General features: G+C 57.1%; 2 protein-coding genes across 7 annotated transcripts; both read left to right on the top strand.

Moving 5' to 3' along the window:
• The first annotated feature begins 62 nt into the window (after positions 1-62).
• On the top strand, positions 63-9,379 carry ift56 (intraflagellar transport 56). Of its 2 annotated transcripts, XM_069197186.1 has the most exons (18): positions 64-258; positions 1,632-1,766; positions 2,170-2,262; positions 2,356-2,470; positions 2,713-2,762; positions 2,873-3,018; positions 3,746-3,917; positions 4,232-4,306; positions 4,970-5,072; positions 5,176-5,231; positions 5,346-5,399; positions 5,488-5,551; positions 7,023-7,111; positions 7,269-7,352; positions 7,754-7,823; positions 8,328-8,434; positions 8,516-8,649; positions 9,078-9,379. In XM_069197186.1, exons 1-18 carry the CDS (start codon positions 256-258, stop codon positions 9,187-9,189), a joined length of 1,662 nt encoding a protein of 553 aa, XP_069053287.1. In that variant the 5' UTR covers positions 64-255; the 3' UTR covers positions 9,190-9,379. The 2 variants fall into 2 exon arrangements, with proteins under 2 accessions (XP_069053286.1, XP_069053287.1); XM_069197185.1 differs by having other exon boundaries at positions 63-258; positions 5,176-5,399.
• Positions 9,380-10,218: 839 nt separating this feature from the next.
• Positions 10,219-24,621, top strand: ubn2a (ubinuclein 2a). 5 transcript variants are annotated; one of them, XM_069197169.1, is made up of 17 exons: positions 10,219-10,915; positions 12,370-12,474; positions 12,561-12,662; positions 12,818-12,949; positions 14,574-14,683; positions 14,786-15,266; positions 15,515-15,585; positions 16,398-16,527; positions 16,744-16,850; positions 17,752-17,862; positions 18,061-18,204; positions 18,294-18,344; positions 18,623-18,668; positions 18,753-20,174; positions 20,256-20,481; positions 21,038-21,106; positions 21,756-24,621. In XM_069197169.1, the coding sequence occupies exons 1-17, from the start codon at positions 10,658-10,660 to the stop codon at positions 21,800-21,802; spliced, it is 3,612 nt and encodes a 1,203-aa protein (XP_069053270.1). In that variant the 5' UTR covers positions 10,219-10,657; the 3' UTR covers positions 21,803-24,621. The 5 variants fall into 5 exon arrangements, with proteins under 5 accessions (XP_069053270.1, XP_069053269.1, XP_069053272.1 ...); XM_069197168.1 differs by having other exon boundaries at positions 12,373-12,474; positions 14,571-14,683; XM_069197167.1 differs by having other exon boundaries at positions 10,222-10,915; positions 14,571-14,683.
• The last annotated feature ends 117 nt before the right edge of the window (positions 24,622-24,738 follow it).

The raw sequence follows: 24,738 nt of genomic DNA on the forward strand, positions 1-24,738 counted from the left end.
AAGGCGGACCGCAGGTCGGAACCATACCGCCGCCCTTTGTTTCCCGCCGAGACCTGTTCCGGTTCCGGGAGCAGATCGAGGCGTTGCTAGGAGACGAGCGTGGCGACAATGGCTGTCAACACTAGCAGCCTGTTGTGATTCTGGGCGGTGCGAGTCGTCGGTCTGTCCCGGTCTCTGTCGTTCTTCCTCGTCCTCCTGCGTCTTTCCTGGTTCTGGGATCATCCCGGTTGCTCCCCTCGAAGCCGAGCCGCCGCCATGGTGAGTGAGTTTGGATAGAAAACCAGTGAAGAGAGGACTGGCGACTGGGGTACTCTGTGAAAACGGATCAAAACCGCAAGCTGGTGAATGTGCTTTACAATACGAGTAGTTGTAGCGGTTCGGGTGCCTGTGAGCCCAGAACACACTAGCAGCACAGCGCCGAGCCAGCTCCGGGGAGGCCCGCAGAGCCGGCCGGGCAGCGATTGTCAGCTCTGTTTCTGTGTTGAACAGATCCGTAGAGACCCAGTGGTGAGCTGCTGCCCCACTGCTCAGGCTTCTGTCATGCGCTTGTCTCTCCAGGGGGCGCTCTCTGGGGCTAACAGAGCACTGCGTTCCCTGTGTGATTGTGCACAGGTATATACTGTAACGCTCTCGGGTTCACGTGGGTATGCGCCCTCACTGCTGCCACCCATGGGGACTCGAACCCAGGCCTCCGACATCACTCAACAGGGACCCAGCCAGTTGAGCTAAAGGGAAATATGCGTTACAGTACAGTACACTACCTGCGGCTGATTGTACTCGGTGACATTGTGCGTCTGCTCTGTGTGACTGTACACAGTGACTTCCTCTGTGCTCTGTGTGACTGTACACAGTGACCTCCTGTGTGCTCTGTGTGAGTGTACACAGTGACTTCCTCTGTGCTCTGTGTGACTGTACACAGTGACCTCCTGTGTGCTCTGTGTGACTGTACACAGTGACCTCCTGTGTGCTCTGTGTGACTGTGCACAGTGACTTCCTCTGTGTTCTGTGTGACTGTACACAGTGACTGTACACAGTGACCTCCTGTGTGCTTTGTGTGACTGTGCACAGTGACCTCCTGTGTGCTCTGTGTGACTGTACACAGTGACCTCCTGTGTGCTCTGTGTGACTGCACACAGTGACCTCCTGTGTGCTCTGTGTGACTGTAAACAGTGACTTCCTCTGTGCACTGTGTGACTGTACACAGTGACCTCCTTTGTGCTCTGTGTGACTGTACACAGTGACTTCATTTGTGTGCTCTGTGTGACTGTACACAGTGACTTCCTTTGTGTGCTCTGTGTGACTGTAGACAGTGACGTCCTGTGTGCTCTGTGACCACAGTGACATCCTGTGTGCTCTGTGTGACTGTAAACAGTGACTTCCTCTGTGTGACTGTACACAGTGACCTCCTTTGTGCTCTGTGTGACTGTACACAGTGATTTCATTTGTGTGCTCTGTGTGACTGTACACAGTGACTTCCTTTGTGTGCTCTGTGTGACTGTAGACAGTGACGTCCTGTGTGCTCTGTGACTACACAGTGACGTCCTGTGTGCTCTGTGTCAATGTACACAGTGACGTCCTATGTGCTCTGTGTGACTGTACACAGTGACTTCCTCTGTCTGCTCTGTGTTCAGATCCTGTCAAGAGTGAAGCCAGCGGTCGGGGGGGAGGTGCCGGCCAGTGACAAGAAGAAAAGGGAGAAAAAGCTGCCCAAACTGGAGGAGTTCCTGGAGCCCAGAGATTATCTGGGGGCCATGACCTTACTGGAGGTAAACCCCATTGACAGACACACAGTGTGGTATTGATGCTGTACTGACACAGTGCTGTACAGACCCAGTACTGACACACAGTGTGGTATTGATGCTGTACTCACACACAGTGCTGTACTGACCCTGTACTGACACACAGTGCTGTACTGACCCTGTACTGACACACAGTGTGGTACTGACCCTGTACTGACACACAGTTTGGTATTGACGCTGTACTGACACACAGTGCTGTACTGACCCTGTACTGACACACAGTGCTGTATTGACCCTGTACTGACACACAGTGCTGTACTGACCCTGTACTGACACACAGTGCTGTACTGACCCTGTACTGACACACAGTGCTGTACTGACCCTGTACTGACACACAGTGCGGTACTGACCCTGTTCTGACTCTCTGCAGTTCCAGCGCAGTGTGGGCCAGCAGGAGGAGGACAGCGACCTGTGGGTGGGCTACTGCGCCTTTCACCTTGGAGACTACCGGAGAGCCATGGAGGTGAGCCGGGCTGGCAGGAGTCTGTGGTCTTCTGGTGTGTGTCAGTGTTTTCTGTGGCTTCAGTGCTCACTGACAGCGTGTGTGTGTCCACAGGAGTACCGCTCCCTGACGCAGCGGGATGGCTGCTCCCCAGATGTCTGGGTGAACCTGGCCTGTACCTACTTCTTCCTGGGAATGTACGCAGAGGCCGAGGAGGCTGCTCTAAAGGGTGAGAGCACGTGCCCGTTACACAACTCCTCTCCCTCTGAGACTCACAGCAATAAGTTCCTGCCCGTCTCTGCCTCTGGCTCACAGCAGTGTGAGTGTACAGTACTGCAACTACCTTGTGTCTCTGTGTCCCCGCTGTCTGCTTCTTCCACCTCTTCTTCGGGCTGTCTTGTTCAGCCTCAGTGCTGTGGAGGTTCATTCATGCCCAGTTCGGACTTCAAACTCTTTCTTTTTCTCTCACAGCTCCTAAGAGCCAGCTGCAGAACCGCCTGCTGTTTCACCTGGCTCATAAGGTCAGAAACCACAGACCCGTCACCGCCCCTCTCTTTCTCCCCGTCTCCCCCTTCTCCCCCCCACTCTCGTCTTTCATCCTTTCTCACCCCGCTGCGCTCTCTCTCTCCAGTTCAACGACGAGAAGAAGCTGATGGGTTTCCACCAGAACCTGCAGGATGTGACAGAGGACCAGCTCAGCCTGGCCTCTATCCACTACATGAGGTCCCACTACCAGGAGGCCATCGACATCTACAAGCGCATCCTGCTGGAGAACAGGTACTGCACGCCGAGGCCGAGCCTGTAATTCATCAGTCAGGCCAATACAGCTCCTCCAACTTGCATTTAATACACTGAGACATCCTGAGACACTGAGACACCGTCCCCCTGAGAGTGACACACCGAGACACTGAGACACCGTCCCCCTGAGAGTGACACACCGAGACACTGACACACTGAGACATCCTCACCCTGAGAGTGACACACCGAGACACTGAGACACCGTCCCCCTGAGAGTGACACACCGAGACACTGACACACTGAGACATCCTCCCCCTGAGAGTGACACACCGAGACACTGAGACACCGTCCCCCTGAGAGTGACACACCGAGACACTGAGACACCGTCCCCCTGAGAGTGACACACCGAGACACTGACACACTGAGACATCCTCACCCTGAGAGTGACACACCAAGACACTGAGAGTGATGTACGCGGAAATTACTGTAGACCAAGACCCATTGATATGAACGCACCACAACACTTTGATGAGCACTGAGACCCTGACACTAATGCTGAGACACACTGGGGTTCTGCAACAGGGGGGTGTATAGCTATATAATCCTGTGTTTTTACTATTTTGTCACAGCATGTGTATAATATTTTATGTGTGTTATATTGCAGTGTATATATTGTTTAATTAAAAGATTAGTTAATTATACCATGTACCCACCAACTGAATATCATATTTTGTTGGTGCCCTTTGTGTGCTGTGTATATTTGCAGGGAGTTCCTGGCGCTCAATGTCTATGTGGCCCTGTGCTACTATAAGCTAGACTATTATGACGTATCTCAGGAGGTGCTGGCTGTCTACCTACAGAGCTTCTCTGACAGCACTATCGCCCTCAACCTGAAGGCCTGTAACCACTTCAGACTGTACAACGGCAAAGCTGCTGAGGTACAGCACTACTGCACACTGACACACTGACTCACACTGTAGCCTCTTCACACTGTACAGCAACACTGCTGAGGTACAGCACTGCTGCACACTGACACACTGACTCACACTGTACAGCAACACTGCTGAGGTACACAATGCTGAACACTGACACACTGACTCACACTGTACAGCAACACTGCTGAGGTACAGCACTGCTGCACACTGACACACTGACTCACAGTGTAGCCACTTCACGTTGTAGCCTAGGCTGCTGTGGGTTCTGGTCACTGACGCTGCCTCTCCTGCTCTGACTGTATCTCTCTGTCTCTCAGGCAGAGCTGAAGAACCTGATTGATATCTCCTCCAGCTCCTTCGAGTTTGCCAAGGAGCTCATCAGACACAACCTGGTGAGGCTGGACCTCTTTCCACTGGACTGGGGGTCTATACTGGGCTGGGCTGTTTTGGAGTAGATTGACTAAACTGGACTGGGTCTGACTCACGCAGTATTGGGCAGTATTGTATTGATGGTATGGACTGGGCAGCAGGCAGGGTACCTGCAGGAGTGAGGCTCTGCCAACCGGCCACCTCCTCAGCACTGGTGCTCCCGAGCTCTGGGCGCCTCTTACCATGGAAATTGTGTTGGACAGCCAGCTCTTGTGGACTTAACTTTTTAAAATGTAAGATTTTGGGATCATTAGCCCAGTGCAAATGTGTCCTGTACAGTATAGTAATAATCGTCTTGGAGAGGAACGGCTGCTGAGTCCCTGGTGAGAGAAATCATGCTGATAATGGACGTGATGATCAGTGTTACAAAACGGTGTGGTTTCATGTCCTTCGGAGAGCTGCTTCTCAGTGGAGTAAAGATCTGTCCCTGTTGAGTTCATCTGCTCGTTGCCAGAACTGAGGAATGAACATCAGAGAACGGTTCAGTTGTTAAAAATAGTCCAGTTACTCTCTGTGGTTTTTGCTTGAGATGGTGATCTGTCTGCAGACGAGACAGGGAGATTCTGCAGCCCAGCTGCCAGGCAGTAGGTGGCGCTGTTCTGCTTTAACCTCTCTCTCTACGGCAGGTGGTGTTTCGGGGAGGGGAGGGGGCTCTGCAGGTGTTGCCCCCCCTGATTGACGTCATTCCTGAGGCTCGACTCAACCTGGTCATTTACTACCTCCGCCAGGGTGAGGCGCTGTGTATCTGTCTCCCTGCCTGTAATTTATTACTGAGTGTCAGTGCCAGTGCGCAGAGGTTAGAGGTGTATTAACGCACTGTCCTTTGTCTCAGATGATGTCCAGGAGGCCTTCAACCTGATTAAAGATCTTGAACCGACCACTCCTCAGGTACAGTCTTCTGATGTTCCCTCTGCAGGAACTGCTCACCTCTCCATCTCCCTTTATTCCTCTAACTCTTCGTTGGCGTGCAGGAGTGTGTGTATTAACCCCTCTCTCTCTCAGGAGTATATACTGAAGGGGGTTGTGAATGCAGCGCTGGGACAGGAGATGGGGTCGGTGAGTAACAGAACAAATAAGCTGATATCCAGATACACACAGACAAAAGCAAAGTCAGTTTCTATCAACAACTTTCTCTCTCTCTTAGCGGGACCATCTGAAGATTGCACAACAGTTCTTCCAGTTGGTAGGAGGGTCAGCTAGTGAGTGTGGTGAGTCCAACACCTTCTCTCTCTCAGTGCAGTGTCAGTGTACAGTAGTGTGCAGGAGGAGTGTGTGTATTAACCCCTCTCTCTCTCGGTGCAGTGTCAGTGTACAGTAGTGTGCAGGAGGAGTGTGTGTATTAACCCCTCTCTCTCTCGGTGCAGTGTCAGTGTACAGTAGTGTGCAGGAGGAGTGTGTGTATTAACCCCTCTCTCTCTCTCAGTGCAGTGTCAGTGTACAGTAGTGTGCAGGAGGAGTGTGTGTATTAACCCCTCTCTCTCTCTCAGTGCAGTGTCAGTGTACAGTAGTGTGCAGGAGGAGTGTGTGTATTCACCCCTCTCTCTCAGTGCAGTGTCAGTGTACAGGAGTGTGCAGGAGGAGTGTGTGTATTAACCCCTCTCTCTCTCAGTGCAGTGTCAGTGTACAGTAGTGTGCAGGAGGAGTGTGTGTATTAACCCCTCTCTCTCAGTGCAGTGTCAGTGTACAGTAGTGTGCAGGAGGAGTGTGTGTATTAACCCCTCTCTCTCTCTCAGTGCAGTGTCAGTGTACAGTAGTGTGCAGGAGGGGTGTGTGTATTAACCTCTCTCTCTCAGTGCAGTGTCAGTGTACAGTAGTGTGCAGGAGGAGTGTGTGTATTAACCCCTCTCTCTCTCTCAGTGCAGTGTCAGTGTACAGTAGTGTGCAGGAGGGGTGTGTGTATTAACCTCTCTCTCTCAGTGCAGTGTCAGTGTACAGTAGTGTGCAGGAGGGGTGTGTGTATTAACCCCTCTCTCTCTCAGTGCAGTGTCAGTGTACAGTAGTGTACAGGAGGAGTGTGTGTATTAACCCCTCTCTCTCAGTGCAGTGTCAGTGTACAGTAGTGTACAGGAGGAGTGTGTGTATTAACCCCTCTCTCTCAGTGCAGTGTCAGTGTACAGTAGTGTGCAGGAGGAGTGTGTGTATTAACCTCTCTCTCTCAGTGCAGTGTCAGTGTACAGTAGTGTGCAGGAGGAGTGTGTGTATTAACCCCTCTCTCTCTCAGTGCAGTGTCAGTGTACAGTAGTGTACAGGAGGAGTGTGTGTATTAACCCCCCTCTCTCTCAGTGCAGTGTCAGTGTACAGTAGTGTACAGGAGGAGTGTGTGTATTAACCCCTCTCTCTCTCAGTGCAGTGTCGGTGTACAGTAGTGTGCAGGAGGAGTGTGTGTATTAACCCCTCTCTCTCTCAGTGCAGTGTCAGTGTACAGTAGTGTGCAGGAGGAGTGTGTGTATTAACCCCTCTCTCTCTCAGTGCAGTGTCAGTGTACAGTAGTGTGCAGGAGGAGTGTGTGTATTAACCCCTCTCTCTCTCAGTGCAGTGTCAGTGTACAGTAGTGTGCAGGAGGGGTGTGTGTATTAACCCCTCTCTCTCTCTCAGTGCAGGGTCAGTGTACAGTAGTGTGCAGTATTACAGTGGTGTGCAGTAGTGGGCAGTAATGTGTCTCTTTGATGTTTCCTGCAGACACGATTCCAGGGAGACAGTGTATGGCCTCATGTTTCTTTCTGCTCAGACAGTTTGAAGATGTTCTCATCTACCTTAACTCTGTCAAGGTTGGTCCCAGTAACAGTGACAATGGGGTACGGCTCAGGGAGAGTGGGGTACAGCTCAGCGGCTGTTCCCCAGTGGGAAACGCTGTCTGTGTGTGCGGTACAGTACATGGGGCAGCAGGTGAGTCTGCTCTCACTGTGCCTCTTCTTCTCTGCCCAGAGCTATTTCTACAATGATGACACCTTCAACTTCAACTACGCCCAGGCCAAGGCTGCCGTGGGCAACTACAGGGAGGCGGAGGAGGTGAGGCGCCCCGACGGTACCCCAGTCTCCAGCGCGTGGGCAGGGGCGACGCCAGGGCTGGGCAGTCAGGAGTGTGCTGTGTGTTCAGGTGTTCCTGGGCACTCAGGGGTGTTCTGTTCTGGCTGTGTGTTCAGGTGTTCCTGGGCACTCAGGAGTGTTCTGTTCTGTGTGTTCAGGTGTTCCTGGGCACTCAGGGGTGTTCTGTTCTGTGTGTTCAAGTGTTCCTGGGCACTCAGGGGTGTGCTGTGCTGTGTGTTCAGGTGTTCCTGGGCGCTCAGGAGTGTGCTGTTCTGTGCTGTGTATTCAGGTGTTCCTGGGCACTCAGGAGTGTGCTGTTCTGTGCTGTGTATTCAGGTGTTCCTGGGCACTCAAGAGTGTGCTGTTCTGTGCTGTGTGTTCAGGTGTTCCTGCTGATCCAGAATGAGAAGATCAAGCGTGACTACACCTACCTGAGCTGGCTGGCACGCTGCTGTGAGTCACTCACTGTGGTGATGAACACTGACCTGTACACTCTGACCTGAACACCGTACTGTACACACCACAGCACTGCACAAACTGACCTAAATACTGAACTGTACACACTGCACTGCACACACTGAACTGAGCACAATCTTCCTGCAAACTCACTGTCTCAGTGTCTGCTGCACACACTGAACACTGTACTCTCTGCACACTCACTGCTGCGTACACTGAACAATGTACTCCCTGCACACTCACTGCTGCACACTGTACTCCCTGCACACTCACTGCTGTGCACACTGAACACTGTACTCCCTGCACGCTCACTGCTGTGCACACTGAACACTGTACTCCCTTCACACACTGCTGTGCACACTGAACACTGTACTTCCTGCACACTCACTGCTGCGCACACTGAACACTGTACTCCCTTCACACACTGCTGTGCACACTGAAAACTGTACTTCCCGCACACTATCTGTCTCAGAGTGTCTCACTGTGGCTGTATTTGTTCAGATATCATGAACCAGAAGGCTCGGCTGGCCTGGGAGCTGTATCTTAAGATGGAGACCTCATCCGAGTCCTTCAGCCTGCTGCAGCTCATCGCAAACGACTGCTACAAGGTGCCGCCTCTGCCTCTTGACTTCTGTGTGTCTCCCTGCCGGCCTCTCCCTCCCCTCATGCTTTCTGTTCCTCTCTCTCAGATGGGTCAGTTCTACTACTCGGCGAAGGCATTCGATGTCCTGGAGAGGCTGGATCCCAGCCCCGAGTACTGGGAGGGGAAGAGAGGTGCCTGTGTGGGCATCTTCCAGCTCATCCTGGCAGGCAGGGAGCCCAGGTGTGTCTGTCTGAGCATCCGTCTGTGTGTGACTCTGATCTCTGTGATTCTGACCTGTGTGTGTGACTCTGATGTCTGTGTGTGTGACTCTGATGTCTGTGTGTGTGTGTGAGACTCTGATGTCTGTGTGTGTGAGACTCTGATGTCTGTGTGTGTGAGACTCTGATGTCTGTGTGTGTGAGACTCTGATATCTGTGTATTTGTGACTCTGACCTGTGTGTGTGACTCTGAGCTGTGTGTTTGACGCTGATCGCTGTGTGTGTGTGACTCTGATCTCTGTGTGTGTGACTTTGACCTGTGTGTGTGACTCTGATGTCTGTCTGTGGGACTCTGAGCTGTGTGTGGGACTCTGAGCTGTGTGTGGGACTCTGAGCTGTGTGTGGGACTCTGAGCTGTGTGTGAGACTCTGAGCTGTGTGTGTGTTTTAGGGAGACCCTGAGGGAAGTGCTGCCCTTGCTGAGGAACACGGGGAACCCCCAGGTGGAGTACATCATCAGGGCCCTAAGAAAATGGGCGAAAGACAACAGAGTCTCACTGTAACTCCCTACTGCAGGGGCACACAGCAACACACAGCCAGTGTGTCAGTCCTGATTGTATATACCTGCTCTCATGTTATACAGTAGATAGTGCTCTTTTGTTTTATACAAAACTCTTTTGATTCATAGTTATCTCATATATTTTACACTTCTGTACATATGATCTGTAATTAAAGAACAGTTTTGAATGAAAATTGTGTTGTTACCGTACTGTTCCAATGGGATCGGGTTTCATCATCATCATCACTCCTGTAGAGCAGCTGAACAGACACTCAGTCTGTAACAACACATCTGCACCTCTGTGTCCTGTGTCAGGGGGACAGTGGGGTTACAGACAGAGACTGGACACTGGAGCTGGAGAGAGGATAGAGTCACCCAGAACCCCCCACTGACACCCTTCATCATTATCATCACCACTCTCCTTATTCATAGTGAAATAACTCAATGCAGGGTCGTGGTGTTCTGGAGTGTACCCTGGTATTCTGTACAGAGGCAGAAGATACTGAGAGGGACTGGGCAAACGCACAGCAGATACTCTAGAGACACAGTCTGCCCTTGGAGTGTGAAGAGGATGAGACACTGGAGCAGCTGGTGACACCCCTCCCAACTCCTAAACACAGAGTGTGGACATGCAGACTCCACACAGAGGGTGCTGAATTCTGTGTCAAACCCAGGAACCAATCATCACATTTTCCTCTTAATGTAGCAGTTTATTTGCCTTTGGATTCCCTTTTCCCCAGTGGGCTTTTGGATTTGAGCCGGGTCTTTCTCTTTCGCGGTGGGAAAGTCCAGGCGTGCAGTACGTGAGGCTCAGCCGCCGCCTGCCCGTGGCGTCTCTGCCGACTCCGGGGGCGGTGTAAACAATGGACTTCCGTTCGGGGTGTAATTACTGTCATGTCACAAAAATGTTATCCGTCAGCATTTCATGTGCGGGCAGAAAACTGTGCTGCCTGAGCGCCCATTTTGGCTCACAGACTCGTTTGTCCATTTACACTCAGAGCCTCGCGTTGAGCCCCAATGGCCTCAGATTCAGCCCTGCAAGGCCAAGCCTCCCGCTGCTCCTCTATTGTCGACATCGCGGCTGTGGAGGCGGGGTTACACCGGCTTCCCGAGGTTTGATTGGACGGAGCCTCAGAAGAAGGGCTGTGACCCGGCCGTGGCCACGCCTCCCTCCGGCGCCGCGGCCCCGCGCAGGCGCAGTGAGCTCCCTCCTGAGAGCGGTGTGTATTTACCCCGAATCCAAGATGGCTTCCCTGAGTCTTCCCGGATCGTAAGCGAGCGAACCAGAAACGCCGAAGCGCTACTTTTTGTACTTCACAAGCCTCGCAGAGCCCCTCAGCCTGAGCAGGAAGGGAGAGAGCCACCCGCCCCCGAAAGCAGGGCACGACTCTCAGCTCCTCCCGGGCGGTGCGCGGTTGCACAGCCGAGCCGCAGCGCAGCTCGCCGGCGGCCGGGCAGCGAGGTGAGGCGCCATGGCCGAGCCCAGGAAGGTCCCCTTCGTCACCCTCTCCTCGCCGGAGCCCAGGAAGCGGCGGCGGGAGGACGAGGCCGGCAGCCCCGGGGACTTGCAGCCCGGCGGCGGGGGAGCCGGGGTGCTGCTGGCCAAGGACAGCGGGGAGGTGGCGGCGGAGCGGCGAGGCATCACCGTGCGGCTGAACCTGCGGCTGTCCGAGCCCAGCGACCAAGCCTCGGCCGAGTTCAACTACTGCGAGCTGCTGCAGGCCCTGCAGGTGAGGCGCCCGTGTGGCTGGGCGGTCCGGTCCGGTCAGAGCCCCAGATCACGGCGGCGGGATCCACTCCGGGTCTTTCCGGCTGCCGGCCTGCGTGGTGTTATTTTACTTGTCCTCCTGCAGGATTAGATAAAATACAGATTTCTGTTCCTGCCATCTGCTGCAATATGGAAGATCTCCAGCTTCTGTTCTGAGCACTAGAGTTAATACATTTGTCTGGTGCTGTTTATACAGCTGTGATCTAGTGTCTCACACTGGTGCGGTCTGTGTACATTGGTGATCTAGTGTCTCACACTGGTGCGGTCTGTGTACAGGGGTGATCTAGTGTCTCACACTGGTGCGGTCTGTGTACATTGGTGATCTAGTGTCTCACACTGGTGCGGTCTGTGTACAGGGGTGATCTAGTGTCTCACACTGGTGCGGTCTGTGTACAGGGGTGATCTAGTGTCTCACACTGGTGCGGTCTGTGCACAGGGGTGATCTAGTGTCTCACACTGGTGCAGTCTGTGCACAGGGGTGATCTAGTGTCTCACACTGGTGCAGTCTGTGCACAGGGGTGATCTAGTGTCGCACACTGGTGCGGTCTGTGTACAGGGGTGATCTAGTGTCTCAAACTGTTGCGGTCTGTGTACAGGGGTGATCTAGTGTCTAACACTGGTGCAGTCTGTGTACAGCTGTGATCTAGTGTCTCACACTGGTGCGGTCTGTGTACAGGGGTGATCTAGTGTCTCTCACGCTGGTGCGGTCTGTGTACAGGGGTCATCTAGTGTCTCTTACGCTGGTGCGGTCTGTGTACATTGGTGGTCTAGTGTCTCGTGCTGGTGCGGTCTGTGTACAGGGGTGATTTAGTGTCTCACACTGGTGCGGTCTGTGTACAGGGGTGATCTAGTGTCTCACACTGGTGCGGTCTGTGTACAGCTGTGATCTAGTGTCTAACACTGGTGCAGTCTGTGCACAGGGGTGATCTAGTGTCTCTCACAGTGGTGCGGTCTGTGTACAGGGGTGATCTAGTGTCTAACACTGGTGCGGTCTGTGTACATTGGTGATCTAGTGTCTCACACTGGTGCAGTCTGTGTACAGGGGTGATCTAGTGTCTCACACTGGTGCGGTCTGTGTACAGGGGTGATCTAGTGTCTCACACTGGTGCGGTCTGTGTACAGGGGTGATCTAGTGTCTCACACTGGTGCGGTCTGTGTACAGGGGTGATCTAGTGTCTCACACTGGTGCAGTCTGTGCACAGGGGTGATCTAGTGTCTCTCATGCTGGTGAGGTCGGTGTATGGGGGTGATCTAGTGTCTCTCACGCTGGGAGGTCGGTGTACGGGGTGATCTAGTGTCTCTCACGCTGGTGAGGTCGGTGTACGGGGTGATCTAGTGTCTCTCACGCTGGTGAGGTCGGTGTACGGGGTGATCTAGTGTCTGTGCTCTTGCACGCTTTCTCTCTTTTTGGTGAAGAAGTCCTCAGAGTCTGCCCCCTTTGACCCCAGCGACCCCTTTGGCGACGATGAGAAGGAGCGACGGGAAGTGGAGGCCCTGGCGAGGAAGTTCGAGTCCAAATATGTGAGTCTGGGTCCTGTGTGCTGCCAGGGGGGGGTCTCGCGGGGGCTGCGAGTCTGACGCTGTCTGCGTGTCTCTTTGTCTGTCAGGGCGGCGCAGGGAAGAAGAGGAGAAAAGACAGACTGCAGGACCTGATCGATATCGGCTTCGGGTACGACGAGACTGACCCATTCATCGACAACTCCGAGGCTGTGAGTGTCCTCTCCTCTTGCTCTCTCTCTCTGAGCCGAGTGTCCTGTCTCTGTCTCTGTCTCTGAGCTGAGAGTGTCCCTCAGTAACCTCCTCTCTGTCTCTCTCTCTCTCACAGCTGAGAGTGTCCCTCAGTAACCTTCTCTCTGTGTTTCAGTATGATGAGCTGGTTCCAGCCTCCTTGACCACCAAGCTGGGGGGCTTCTACATCAATACCGGCACCCTGCAGTTCAGACAGGCCTCTGAGTCTGAGGGAGAGGAGGGTGAGAGGAAGAGCAAGCATTATAGAGTGAGTTTACAACATCTCTACCCTGCACACGCTGTACTGAGGAAGAGCAGTGTGAGTCTACACTGACACTACACTCTGCACACGCTGTACTCCTGAGGAAGAGCAGTGTGAGTCTACACTGACACTACACCCTGCACACGCTGTACTGAGGAAGAGCAGTGTGAGTCTACAGCACTGACACTACACTCTGCACACGCTGTACTCCTGAGGAAGAGCAGTGTGAGTCTACACTGACACTACACCCTGCACACGCTGTACTGAGGAAGAGCAGTGTGAGTCTACACTGACACTACACCCTGCACACGCTGTACTGAGGAAGAGCAGTGTGAGTCAACACTGACACTACACCCTGCACACGCTGTACTGAGGAAGAGCAGTGTGAGTCTACAGCACTGACACTACACCCTGCACACGCTGTACTCCTGAGGAAGAGCAGTGTGAGTCTACACTGACACTACACCCTGCACACGCTGTACTGAGGAAGAGCAGTGTGAGTCTACACTGACACTACACCCTGCACACGCTGTACTGAGGAAGAGCAGTGTGAGTCAACACTGACACTACACCCTGCACACGCTGTACTCCTGAGGAAGAGCAGTGTGAGTCTACACTGACACTACACCCTGCACACGCTGTACTGAGGAAGAGCAGTGTGAGTCTACACTGACACTACACTCTGCACACGCTGTACTGAGGAAGAGCAGTGTGAGTCTACACTGACACTACACCCTGCACACGCTGTACTGAGGAAGAGCAGTGTGAGTCTACACTGACACTACACCCTGCACACGCTGTACTCCTGAGGAAGAGCAGTGTGAGTCTACACTGACACTACACTCTGCACACGCTGTACTCCTGAGGAAGAGCAGTGTGAGTCTACACTGACACTACACCCTGCACACGCTGTACTCCTGAGGAAGAGCAGTGTGAGTCTACACTGACACTACACCCTGCACACGCTGTACTGAGGAAGAGCAGTGTGAGTCTACACTGACACTACACTCTGCACACGCTGTACTCCTGAGGAAGAGCAGTGTGAGTCTACACTGACACTACACCCTGCACACGCTGTACTGAGGAAGAGCAGTGTGAGTCTACACTGACACTACACCCTGCACACGCTGTACTCCTGAGGAAGAGCAGTGTGAGTCTACACTGACACTACACCCTGCACACGCTGTACTGAGGAAGAGCAGTGTGAGTCTACACTGACACTACACTCTGCACACGCTGTACTGAGGAAGAGCAGTGTGAGTCTACACTGACACTACACCCTGCACACGCTGTACTGAGGAAGAGCAGTGTGAGTCTACACTGACACTACACCCTGCACACGCTGTACTCCTGAGGAAGAGCAGTGTGAGTCTACACTGACACTACACTCTGCACACGCTGTACTCCTGAGGAAGAGCAGTGTGAGTCTACTCTGACACTACACCCTGCACACGCTGTACTCCTGAGGAAGAGCAGTGTGAGTCTACACTGACACTACACCCTGCACACGCTGTACTGAGGAAGAGCAGTGTGAGTCTACACTGACACTACACTCTGCACACGCTGTACTCCTGAGGTTAAGTTGCCTCTTTTCCATTTCTCACTGTGTCTTGTGCTGCTTTGTCAGAAGATGAAGGACGGTGAGGACCGAGCGATGAAGAAGAGAAAGAGGAAGGATGAGGGCAGCAGCCTGGAGAAAGAGAAGAAGCCAAGAAAGAACAGAGTACCCAAACAGCCAGGGTGAGCCCTGCCTTCACACGCACACGCAGACGCAGACGCACACACACTGCCCCCTGCATGGGCCCACGCACACACACTGACTGACCGCTCTCTCCTGTGCAGTGTGTCGGCCCTGAACGCTCACCGACCGGACAAGAAGAAGAGGAAGAAGCTGATGAAGGACTCTCTGTCCCTGGCGGCCATGCTGCGCCGCTTCACGCGCGAGAAGGAGGAGATGCGCAAGAAGCAGGCGCTGTCGGGCGCCGCGCTGCCCCCCCCGCAGGCCCGGCCCGTGCCGCCGCCGCCCCCCCCCAGCGCTGCGCCCGCCGCTGCAGCTGAGCTGGCGCCCGACCCCGCCGTCATGTCCCTGCTGGGCTCGGCCACCGACGGCGACATGCTGCAGGACCTGCTGGCGGACCTGGACTTCGACCGCCTGCTGGACGCGTCCCCGACCCGCAGCCCCGAGGAGAACGGCGCGCTCCCGGGGGCGGCGGCCAAGGGGGGGCCCCTGGGCCCCAGGCAGGGTGCAGGGCTGCTGTCGCCCCCCCCGCTCCCCGAGGGCTTGCCCGCGCCCCTCCTGAAGCGCATCGAGGACCTGCGAGCGGTCAGTGCCCGTCGCACACTTCCCCCGCCACTCTTGGTATAGAGCAGGGCAGCAGGCAGAGCCCGGGCCTGCGGGCGCCGCTGCTGCCCTGTAGAGACAGACAGGTGGAGAGGAGAGGGACAGGTAGAGAGCAGAGCAGAGAGGGACAGACAGGTCAGTGCTCCTGGTCAGCTGGCGGGGGTGGCAGGCGGACTGTGTACCCGCTGAGCTGTGTCCTGCCCCGTGCTGACGCCTCTCTGTCTCCCCAGGCGTCTCGGCAGTTCGATGAGGAGGGCAGGAAGAAGTTCTTCACTCTGGACATGAACAACATCCTCCTGGAGTGAGTTTCTCTGATTCAGTCTTTTTCTCAGGCTAAGACACACACACACACACACACTCACACACCTGCACACTCTCTGTGCAGTGTCAGTGTACAGTAGTGTGCAGGAGGAGTGTGTGTATTAACCCCTCTCTCTCTCAGTGCAGTGTCAGTGTACAGTAGTGTGCAGGAGGAGTGTGTGTATTAACCCCTCTCTCTCAGTGCAGTGTCAGTGTGCAGGAGGAGTGTGTGTATTAACCCCTCTCTCTCTCAGTGCAGTGTCAGTGTACAGTAGTGTGCAGGAGGAGTGTGTGTATTAACCCCTCTCTCTCTCAGTGCAGTGTCAGTGTCCAGTAGTGTGCAGGAGGAGTGTGTGTATTAACCCCTCTCTCTCAGTGCAGTGTCAGTGTACAGTAGTGTGCAGGAGGAGTGTGTGTATTAACCCCTCTCTCTCTCTCAGTGCAGTGTCAGTGTACAGTAGTGTGCAGGAGGAGTGTGTGTATTAACCCCTCTCTCTCAGTGTCAGTGTACAGTAGTGTGCAGGAGGAGTGTGTGTATTAACCCCTCTCTCTCTCAGTGCAGTGTCAGTGTACAGTAGTGTGCAGGAGGAGTGTGTGTATTAACCCCTCTCTCTCTCTCAGTGCAGTGTCAGTGTACAGTAGTGTGCAGGAGGAGTGTGTGTATTAACCCCTCTCTCTCAGTGCAGTGTCAGTGTACAGTAGTGTGCAGGAGGAGTGTGTGTATTAACCCCTCTCTCTCTCTCAGTGCAGTGTCAGTGTACAGTAGTGTGCAGGAGGAGTGTGTGTATTAACCCCCCTCTCTCTGTCTCTCAGTATTGAGCTGCAGGTGCAGGAACAGTCTCTGGAGGTCAGAGCTGCAGTTTACTCTCACCTGGAGGCCTTTGTTCCCTGCAACAAGGAAGCTCTGCTGAAAAGGCTGAAGAAACTCAACCTTAACATACAGGTAAAGACAGCTGCAGATTGTTGTCTTGTCTCCCTGTCTCTGTGCTCTCTGTCTTCATCAGAACTGCTCTGATTGTGTCATTGTCTTCTCAGTGGGGGCTCACTAGTGTCCTGTCTGTCTCTCTCTCTCTCTCTCGGCGGGGGCTCGCTGGTGTCCTGTGTCTGTCTCTCTCTCTCAGTGGGGCTCACTGGTGTCCTGTCTGTCTCTCTCTGTCAGGATGACAGGCTGAGGAACCCTCTGATGAAGCTCAAGCTGGCTGTGTGCAGTGTGATGCCGGACCAGATTGCTCGCTACAACATGGACTGCCAGGCCCGGGCGGCCAAGTACGCAGCTGCACCGGCTCAGTGTGTGTGTGTGTGTGTGTGTGTGTGTGTGTGTGAGCGCGTGTGTGTGAGCGCCCCTCGGCCGCGTCGGGGTGTCTGTGTGTGAGCGCCCCTCGGCCGCGTCGGGGTGCCTGTGTGTCTGTGTGAGCGCCCCTCGGCCGCGTCGGGGTGCCTGTGTGTCTGTGTGAGCGCCCCTCGGCCGCGTCGGGGTGCCTGTGTGTCTGTGTGAGCGCCCCTCGGCCGCGTCGGGGTGCCTGTGTGTGTGTGAGCGCCCCTCGGCCGTGTCGGGTGCCTGTGTGTGTGTGAGCGCCCCTCGGCCGCGTCGGGGTGCCTGTGTGTGTGTGAGCGCCCCTCGGCCGCGTCGGGTGCCTGTGTGTGTGTGAGCGCCCCTCGGCCGCGTCGGGTGCCTGTGTGTGTGTGAGCGCCCCTCGGCCGCGTCGGGGTGCCTGTGTGTGTGTGAGCGCCGCTCAGTGATGTCGGGGTGCCTGTGTGTGTGTGAGCGCCGCTCAGTGATGTCGGGGTGCCTGTGTCTGTGTGTGAGCGCCGCTCAGTGATGTCGGGGTGCCTGTGTCTGTGTGTGAGCGCCCCTCAGTGATGTCGGGGTGCCTGTGTGTGTGTGAGCGCCCCTCAGTGATGTCGGGGTGCCTGTGTGTGTGTGAGCGCCGCTCAGTGATATCGGGGTGCCTGTGTGTGTGTGAGCGCCCCTCAGTGATGTCGGGGTGCCTGTGTGTGTGTGAGCGTCGCTCAGTGATGTCGGGGTGCCTGTGTGTGTGTGTGTGTGAGCGCCCCTCAGTGATGTCGGGGTGCCTGTGTGTGTGTGAGCGCCCCTCAGTGATGTCGGGGTTCCTGTGTGTGTGTGTGAGCGCCCCTCAGTGATGTCGGGGTGCCTGTGTCGCTGCAGGCAGCAGGGCGAGGAGGGAGACCGGAACGGCTCTGAGGAAGAGGATGAGGAGAAGCCAGGCCGGAGGGTCATGGGGCCGCGCAAGAAGTTCGTCTGGGACGAGCGGCTCAGGTGGGCGGCGGCGTGCCGGCGAGCAGCTGCAGGCCGTGTCGTCGCGGTGTGAGCCTCCTGTTGTCTTTCTCCAGTGTGTCGAATGCAGTGGCCTTGCCTCGGTGTTGCCCCGGCTGCCTCGGTGTTGCCCCTGCGCTGCGGTGGTGCCCCTGTGCTGCAGTGTTGCCGCCTGGTGACTGTGGCTCTGCTGTGTTGCAGGGCGCTGCTGTGTAACCTGGTCCGGGTGAAGCTGGGCTGCTATGAGCTGGAGTCGCAGTGCGCCCTGTCTGTGGAGGACTACCTCAAGGCCTTCATGGAGACCGAGGTCAAGCCCCTCTGGCCCAAGGGCTGGATGCAGGCCAGGTCAGTCCAGCGGTCCACAGGCCGGTAGCCCCAGGCCGAGATCCTCTGGAGCCTGTCTGCTCCTTCACCCTCTCGTCTCTCTTTGTCAGGATGCTGTTCAAGGAGAGCCGCACTGTGCACAGTCATCTGACAGGAAACCCGTGAGTTCACACTCCTGCACACTGACACTCGGTGACGCACTCTCTGTGCTCTCACTCTCCCCCTGCTGCCCTCTCTCACTCTCTCCCCCTGCTGCCCTCTCTCTCTCTCTCTCACTCTCACTCTCTCTCTCTCTCTCTCTCTCACTCTCCCCCTGCTGCCCTCTCTCACTCTCTCTCTCTCTCTCTCTCTCTCTCCCCTGCTGCCCTCTCTCTCTCTCACTCTCCCTGATGCTCTCCTGCTGATCCGCTGTCTCTTGTGTCCTCTCCCTGTCCCGTAGAGCCAAGAAGAAGATTGTCCCGGTGGCCAAGTCCAAGTCCCCGCGGGTGAGTGTCCTGTCCATCCGGCTGCCTGGCCGTCCGGCGCTGTGGGGCGCCGGCACTGACCTGCCCCTCCCCCTCTCTCTGCAGGAGGGAGCCTGGGTCCCCCGCCCGTCGCAGACCGGCCCTCTGGCCGCCGGCCCGGTCCCCGCCCCCTCGGGGCGCCAGGGGGGCACCCCCCAGCCGAGCGGCGCCCCGCGGAGGCAGCCCTCGCCGCCCGAGACGATCTGCCTGGACGACTCCCTGGACGAGGCCCTGGCTGCCCCCTCGCTGGACTCCATCTCTCAGGCCCTGGCTCTGCTCAGCAGCGCCGCCAAGGGGCTGGTGCAGAACGACAGCCCCCCCTCCTCGCCGCCGCTGCCCCCCGCCAAGAAGCCCCCGGCCCCCGCCGCCCCCCAGCTCCCCGCCCAGCTCAAGAAGGAGCCCCCGTCTCCCCCCGGCCCCACCGCTGCCCCCCCCTCTGCCTCCCGGCCGCTGCTGCACGGGCTGTCGGGGTCCGCGGGCGGCGGGAGCCGGAACGAGGGGTTCCCGCTGGCCAAGGCCCCGCCGCCCCCCGCGGGGCCCGCCCAGGCGCCGCGGCAGACGCACGTGCCCTCCCACTCGCACCCTCACGCCGGCCGGGCCACCCCCACCGGCGCCTCGCCCTCCGCGGGCGCCAAGCCGCCAGCGCACCCCCCAGCCGCCGCGCAGAAGCCCCGCCCGCCCCCCACCGCCTCCCCGCTCGTGCCCCCCACCGGGGCGCAGAGCAAGCCCTACGCGCCCGTGGCCAAGGCCGGGCCAGGGCCCCCGCTGGCCATGAAGGGGAGCCACGCCGCGGTGCCGTTCTCGGGCAGGACGGCGCCCCTGGGCGGCTCGGGGACCCCCAAGACCCCGCAGCAGCAGCAGCAGCACCCGCAGACTGCGAGGTCTCCCCACGCGCACCCCAAGAGCTCCCCCTCGCCCTCCCTCGCCCACCCCGCCGCCAAGCCGCCACACCACCAGCCCAACTTCGTCACTCCCATGCAGGCCACGCTCACCAAGTCCTCCCACAGCACCCCCCCCATCATCAAGCTCACCAACGCCCCGCCCCCCCGGCCCCCCCGGCCGCCCGCCCCCCGGCTGCCGGCCAGCCCCGCTGGCTCCTACGCCCCCAAGCCCAGCTTCCGCCCCCCGTACGCGGTTCAGGGGGCGCCGGTGAAGTCCGCGCAGTCCAGCTTTGGCCTGGTGGGGTGCAAGCCGGCCCCCCAGGGCCCCAGTAGCAGCAGTAGCCCCGCCCCGTCGGTGACACGCCCCGCCCCGCCCCCATCTTCTAGCCCCGCCCCTTCGTCCACACGCCCCGCCCCCTCGCCCGCGCGCCCTGCCCCGTCCCCCGCCTCCAGCCCCGCCCCCTCGCCTTCGGTCAATCACCGACGCTCCTGCCCCTCCCCGGCCCAGAGGTCAGCGGGGGTCGCGGGGATCGCGGGGTCGGCGGCTAAACCCGTGGTGAGCCGGACCGTCGCCACGCCTCCGGCCACACAACAGACACTAACTCAGGTGAGGAGCGCGGGTGTCTCGGCGATTGGGCAAGGTCCGGGGGGCAGGGCAGGCTCGGTGACCGTCTCTCTCTCCCCTCAGGTGACCTCAGGGGGGGGTCTGCTAGCCACACCCTCCTCGCTGCCACTGATGTCCCCGGGCCTGGGCGCCACGCAGGGGGGCGCGCTGGGGGCGTTCGGCATGTTGGGAGGGCTGGTGCCCGTCTCCCTCCCCTTCCAGTTTCCCCTGCTGAACTTCACCCACTCCGCCACAGGGGGCGCCACTGCCAGCACAGCTAGCGCCAGCTCAGGGTACAGCCTGGCACAGAGTAAGTGTTCAGGGCCCGGAGAACCCCGGGCCAGGACCCTGTGTGCCTGCTTGTGTACATCCTTCTGCACTCCAGAGTGTCTCTCTGCGGGCTCTTCCCCGTGTGCGTGTCTGTGCGTGTCTGCGGGCTCTTCCCCGTGTGCGTGTCTGTGCGTGTCTGCGGGCTCTTCCCCGTGTGCGTGTCTGTGCGTGTCTGCGGGCTCTTCCCCGTGTGCGTGTCTGTGCGTGTCCGCGGGCTCTTCCCCGTGTGCGTGTCTGTGCGTGTCTGCGGGCTCTTCCCCGTGTGCGTGTCTGCGGGCTCTTACCTGTGCGTTGCAATGTTGCTGTGTCTTCACTGTGCTGTGTTGCAGTGTAGCTATGTGTTGCTGTGTTGCAGTCTCCTCTCTGTGATAGTCTGTCTCATGTTTCTCTTTTCTCTTTCGTCTGCTGTTCTTCCATCTTCACTTGTCCTCCACACCTGTTTCTGTTCCTTTCCATCTGTTGCTCCTCCTCTCTCCCTCGATCGCTCTCTCTCCATCCCTCTCTCTCTCCATCCCTCTCTCTCCCTCTCTCTCCAGATCTGTTAAAGAGTCTGCAGTCTGGTCCGCAGGTTCCTCTCCCTCCTCACTTACAGCACGCTTTCTCAGGTAACGCCAGCTGCCGCCTGCTGCTGCTCCTTCTCACTGACGCCCGTGTGTCTGTGTTCGACTCTCCTGTCTGTCCACTGTCCTGCTCGCCTGCCTGTCCCCAAGCAAGCACCGCTGAGCGCACAGCACACAGCTCAGCACACACACACACACAACAACACACCCTGCACACACCACACCCCAGATCCCACAGCACACAGCGCACAGCACACAGCTCAGACACACACACACACACAACAACACACAGCACACCCTGCACACACCACAGCGCACGCACCCTGCACAGCAGACACACCCCAAATCCCACACCCCACAGCACACAGCACCCCCCCACACACACAACAACACACCCTGCACACCCCAAATCCCACAGCACACAGCTCAGCACACACACACACAACAACACACCCCACACCCCACACCCCACAGCACACAGTGCACATGCTCCGCACAGCATCCCCCCTGCACGCAACACTCCCCACACACACAACACACCCTGCACACACCACAGCGCACAGCACACGCACCCTACAGCACACAGCGCACAGTGCACATGCTCCACACAGCACACACACTCCAGCGCATGTGCGCTGACACACACACACTCTGGGGTCCTGGTGTTCTGGCTGAGTCTCCGTGTCTCTTTCAGACTCCAGCCAAAGCCAGGGGGGAGAGGTGAAGAGGAAGTCTCATTGACCAGTCAGCATATGGAGACAGAGGCAGGACCACCCTCTGGGAGGAGCCAGAGTGCCCTGGACCAATCGGGACCGAGGAGGACGGGCTGGGGCTGGCTCAGTGTGACTGCGGATCACAACGAACGGATGAATCATGATATTATCGTTAATATTATTATTGAGGATCACAGAGTGATTTTGTTGAACTGTTAGGTTATTTTTATTTTTGTCAATGTTTACATGGACTAGACCCCGATCACTGTGCAGATTAGGAGGGCAGGTGCTGTGTCCATGGAGTCAAGAGTAGTCTGGTCTCAGGGATGTAGGACAGACAGGGGGCACTGTCTGCGCTGGGCTCAGGGCTGTGGGACAGACAGGGGGTGCTGTCTGGTCTGTCTGCGCTGGGCTCAGGGCTGTGGGACAGACAGGGGGTGCTGTCTGGTCTGTCTGCGCTGGGCTCAGGGCTGTGGGACAGACAGGGGGTGCTGTCTGGTCTGTCTGTGCTGGGCTCAGGGCTGTGGGACAGACAGGGGGTGCTGTCTGGTCTGTCTGCGCTGGGCTCAGGGCTGTGGGACAGACAGGGGGTGCTGTCTGGTCTGTCTGTGCTGGGCTCAGGGCTGTGGGACAGACAGGGGGTGCTGTCTGGTCTGTCTGCGCTGGGCTCAGGGCTGTGGGACAGATAGGGGGTGCTGTCTGGTCTGTCTGCGCTGGGCTCAGGGCTGTGGGACAGACAGGGGGTGCTGTCTGGTCTGTCTGCGCTGGGCTCAGGGCTGTGGGACAGACAGGGGGTGCTGTCTGGTCTGTCTGCGCTGGGCTCAGGGCTGTGGGACAGATGGGGCACAGGGCTGTCTGACTGTCCAGCGGGCTGCGCTGGTCTCTGTGCTGAGAGGAAGTATGACACTCGTGCAGCTGGACGCTGCCATCCCTGTCTACCTCTGTCCTCTGTCCCCCTGGGTTAGGGTTAGTGTGAGTATGTCAGAGTGACCGCCTGGACACAGCTGGCCTGCGGAATTGACCGGAGGCCTGCTGTCACCTGCGCCCTCCCTGGTCCGGCTCCCTGGTTCTGGCCCCGTTCCGAAGATCAGGAGTAAGGGGGCCCAGGTGAGGCAGGGGGGTGTGGGTCTGCTGTTCCAGCCTAGACAGGACTGAATCGGGACAGGCTAACCCCCTCAGCACTCAGTGTGGGGTAGTCCCTGCTGTCCCCCCCAGGACTGGGAATGTGGGGGTCTCCCCGCTGTCCCCCCCAGGACTGAGTGTGGGGGTTTCCTGTGTCCCCCCTGTCCCTCCAGGACTAGGAGTGTGGGGGTGTCCCCACTGTCCTCCCAGGACTGGGAGTGTCCCATGTCCCTGCTATGGGAATGGGAGGACTCCCAGAGCCAGGGTTTTGGATCGCCCCGCCTTCCCAATGTGCCCCAGGCCTCTTCAGGGTTGTGGGGGACCCCCAGGGCTGGAGACTGGGGATCCGTCTGGCTCTCAGCCTCACCCAAGTCTTGCTGATCCGGTCTTCCCGCACGTGTCTCCTGGCCACCCGGAGCAATGGGAATGAGGGAGCCGGGCAGAGCCGGGGGCTGCTCTGCTGCTGTTCCTGCCCTGACCACAAGAGGGTCCCACAGCTCCAGAGAACTGGCACAACATTGGCCAGGCGCCTGGGACAAATGCGATCATTCGGTAACGAGGAATTGGCTCAGCTCTTTTGTGGTCTTGGCAAGATGAATCGAAAATATTTATGATTGGAGTATAGACCTCAATATGTGATCATATTTATTAAGAGCTGACTTCTGAAAGAAAAGCATCTTAACTAGCGCCCAGGGCCTCTCTCGCTACCTGGCCATCCTCTGTGGAGCTGCAGGCTGGAGTGCCCCTGCCCCTGCCCCGCCCCGTGTGCACAGTGCACTAGTCTCCCTGACGGGCGTCCTGGTGGCCTCCACTCTGACTGCTGTTACTACTCTGACTGTTATTGCAGTTTGTAGCTATAACTGTTCTGTACGGTATTTTTAAAAATAAATATCTAGGGATAGGAGTCCGATGAATCACGGAGCTGCTGCCACATCAGTCTGCTGTTTGTGTGCGAGAGGCTGGAGTGTGTCGTCGGTGTGCGAGAGGCTGGAGTGTGTCGTCGGTGTGCGAGAGGGCTCCCGGACAGGTCAGATCCAGCCCAGGTTTTGCCACCGGCCGCAGGAATTGTGGCTTCTGAGTGGGCGGGGGAGGAGCTGGCGTGGATTGCTGCGGAGCGGGAGTCTGGCAGCCTGGAGAACAGTGTGCGCGGTCGGGCAGTGGGGTGTCCCTGGTCCCGGGGCTGGGGGACCACGCTGCCCAGGGAAACGACCTCCTGCGTCTCCGGGTCAGTTGTGACGTCGGGGTCCGGTGCTGGGCTGGCCTTCACACTCCACAGGGAGCCTCGAACCCGGGTTCCTCCGTCATTCAGATTAACTGGATTTCGTTAAACAACTCTACACACAGAACAAGGCCTTAGTTCGTAGACATCAGTACAAACTATGCAGAAAAAAATGTTATGTAGCTTGAATTTTTGTTTTACTGTGTCTTTGAGTTTCAGTCTGTCGGTGCATGTTTGTGAGTGTGGCTGTGAGTCTGTCAGTGTCTGGGAGTTGCTCTCGGTGTGAGAGTTTGTGTGAGTGATTCCAAGTGTCAAGAGAGTCACTCTGTGAGCGAATCTGTTTTCTGTCTCTGTCTTCAGGCTGATTCCCAAAGATCAGTCAGTCTGGTGGGGGGGCTGGGGAGGAGCTTTGTGTGAAGATTGAAACCTGAAAAGTTTTAATTTCTTTCCAGTTGGTTGTTTTTTTAGATTTATTTTGGTTTCTTAATAAAAATGGCTCAAATATGTTACCGTGTCCAAATTGTCTTTTAACAAGCATGTGCAGAGAGAGGGTTAAGCAGTTAATGGAGCTACAGAGAAACACCTCCGGTGTCCACACCTCCCGTCCTGACCTTGACCTCCAG

This window comes from Lepisosteus oculatus, chromosome 12 (genome assembly GCF_040954835.1).
Source record: "Lepisosteus oculatus isolate fLepOcu1 chromosome 12, fLepOcu1.hap2, whole genome shotgun sequence".
In the NCBI taxonomy this organism is placed as follows: domain Eukaryota; kingdom Metazoa; phylum Chordata; class Actinopteri; order Semionotiformes; family Lepisosteidae; genus Lepisosteus; species Lepisosteus oculatus.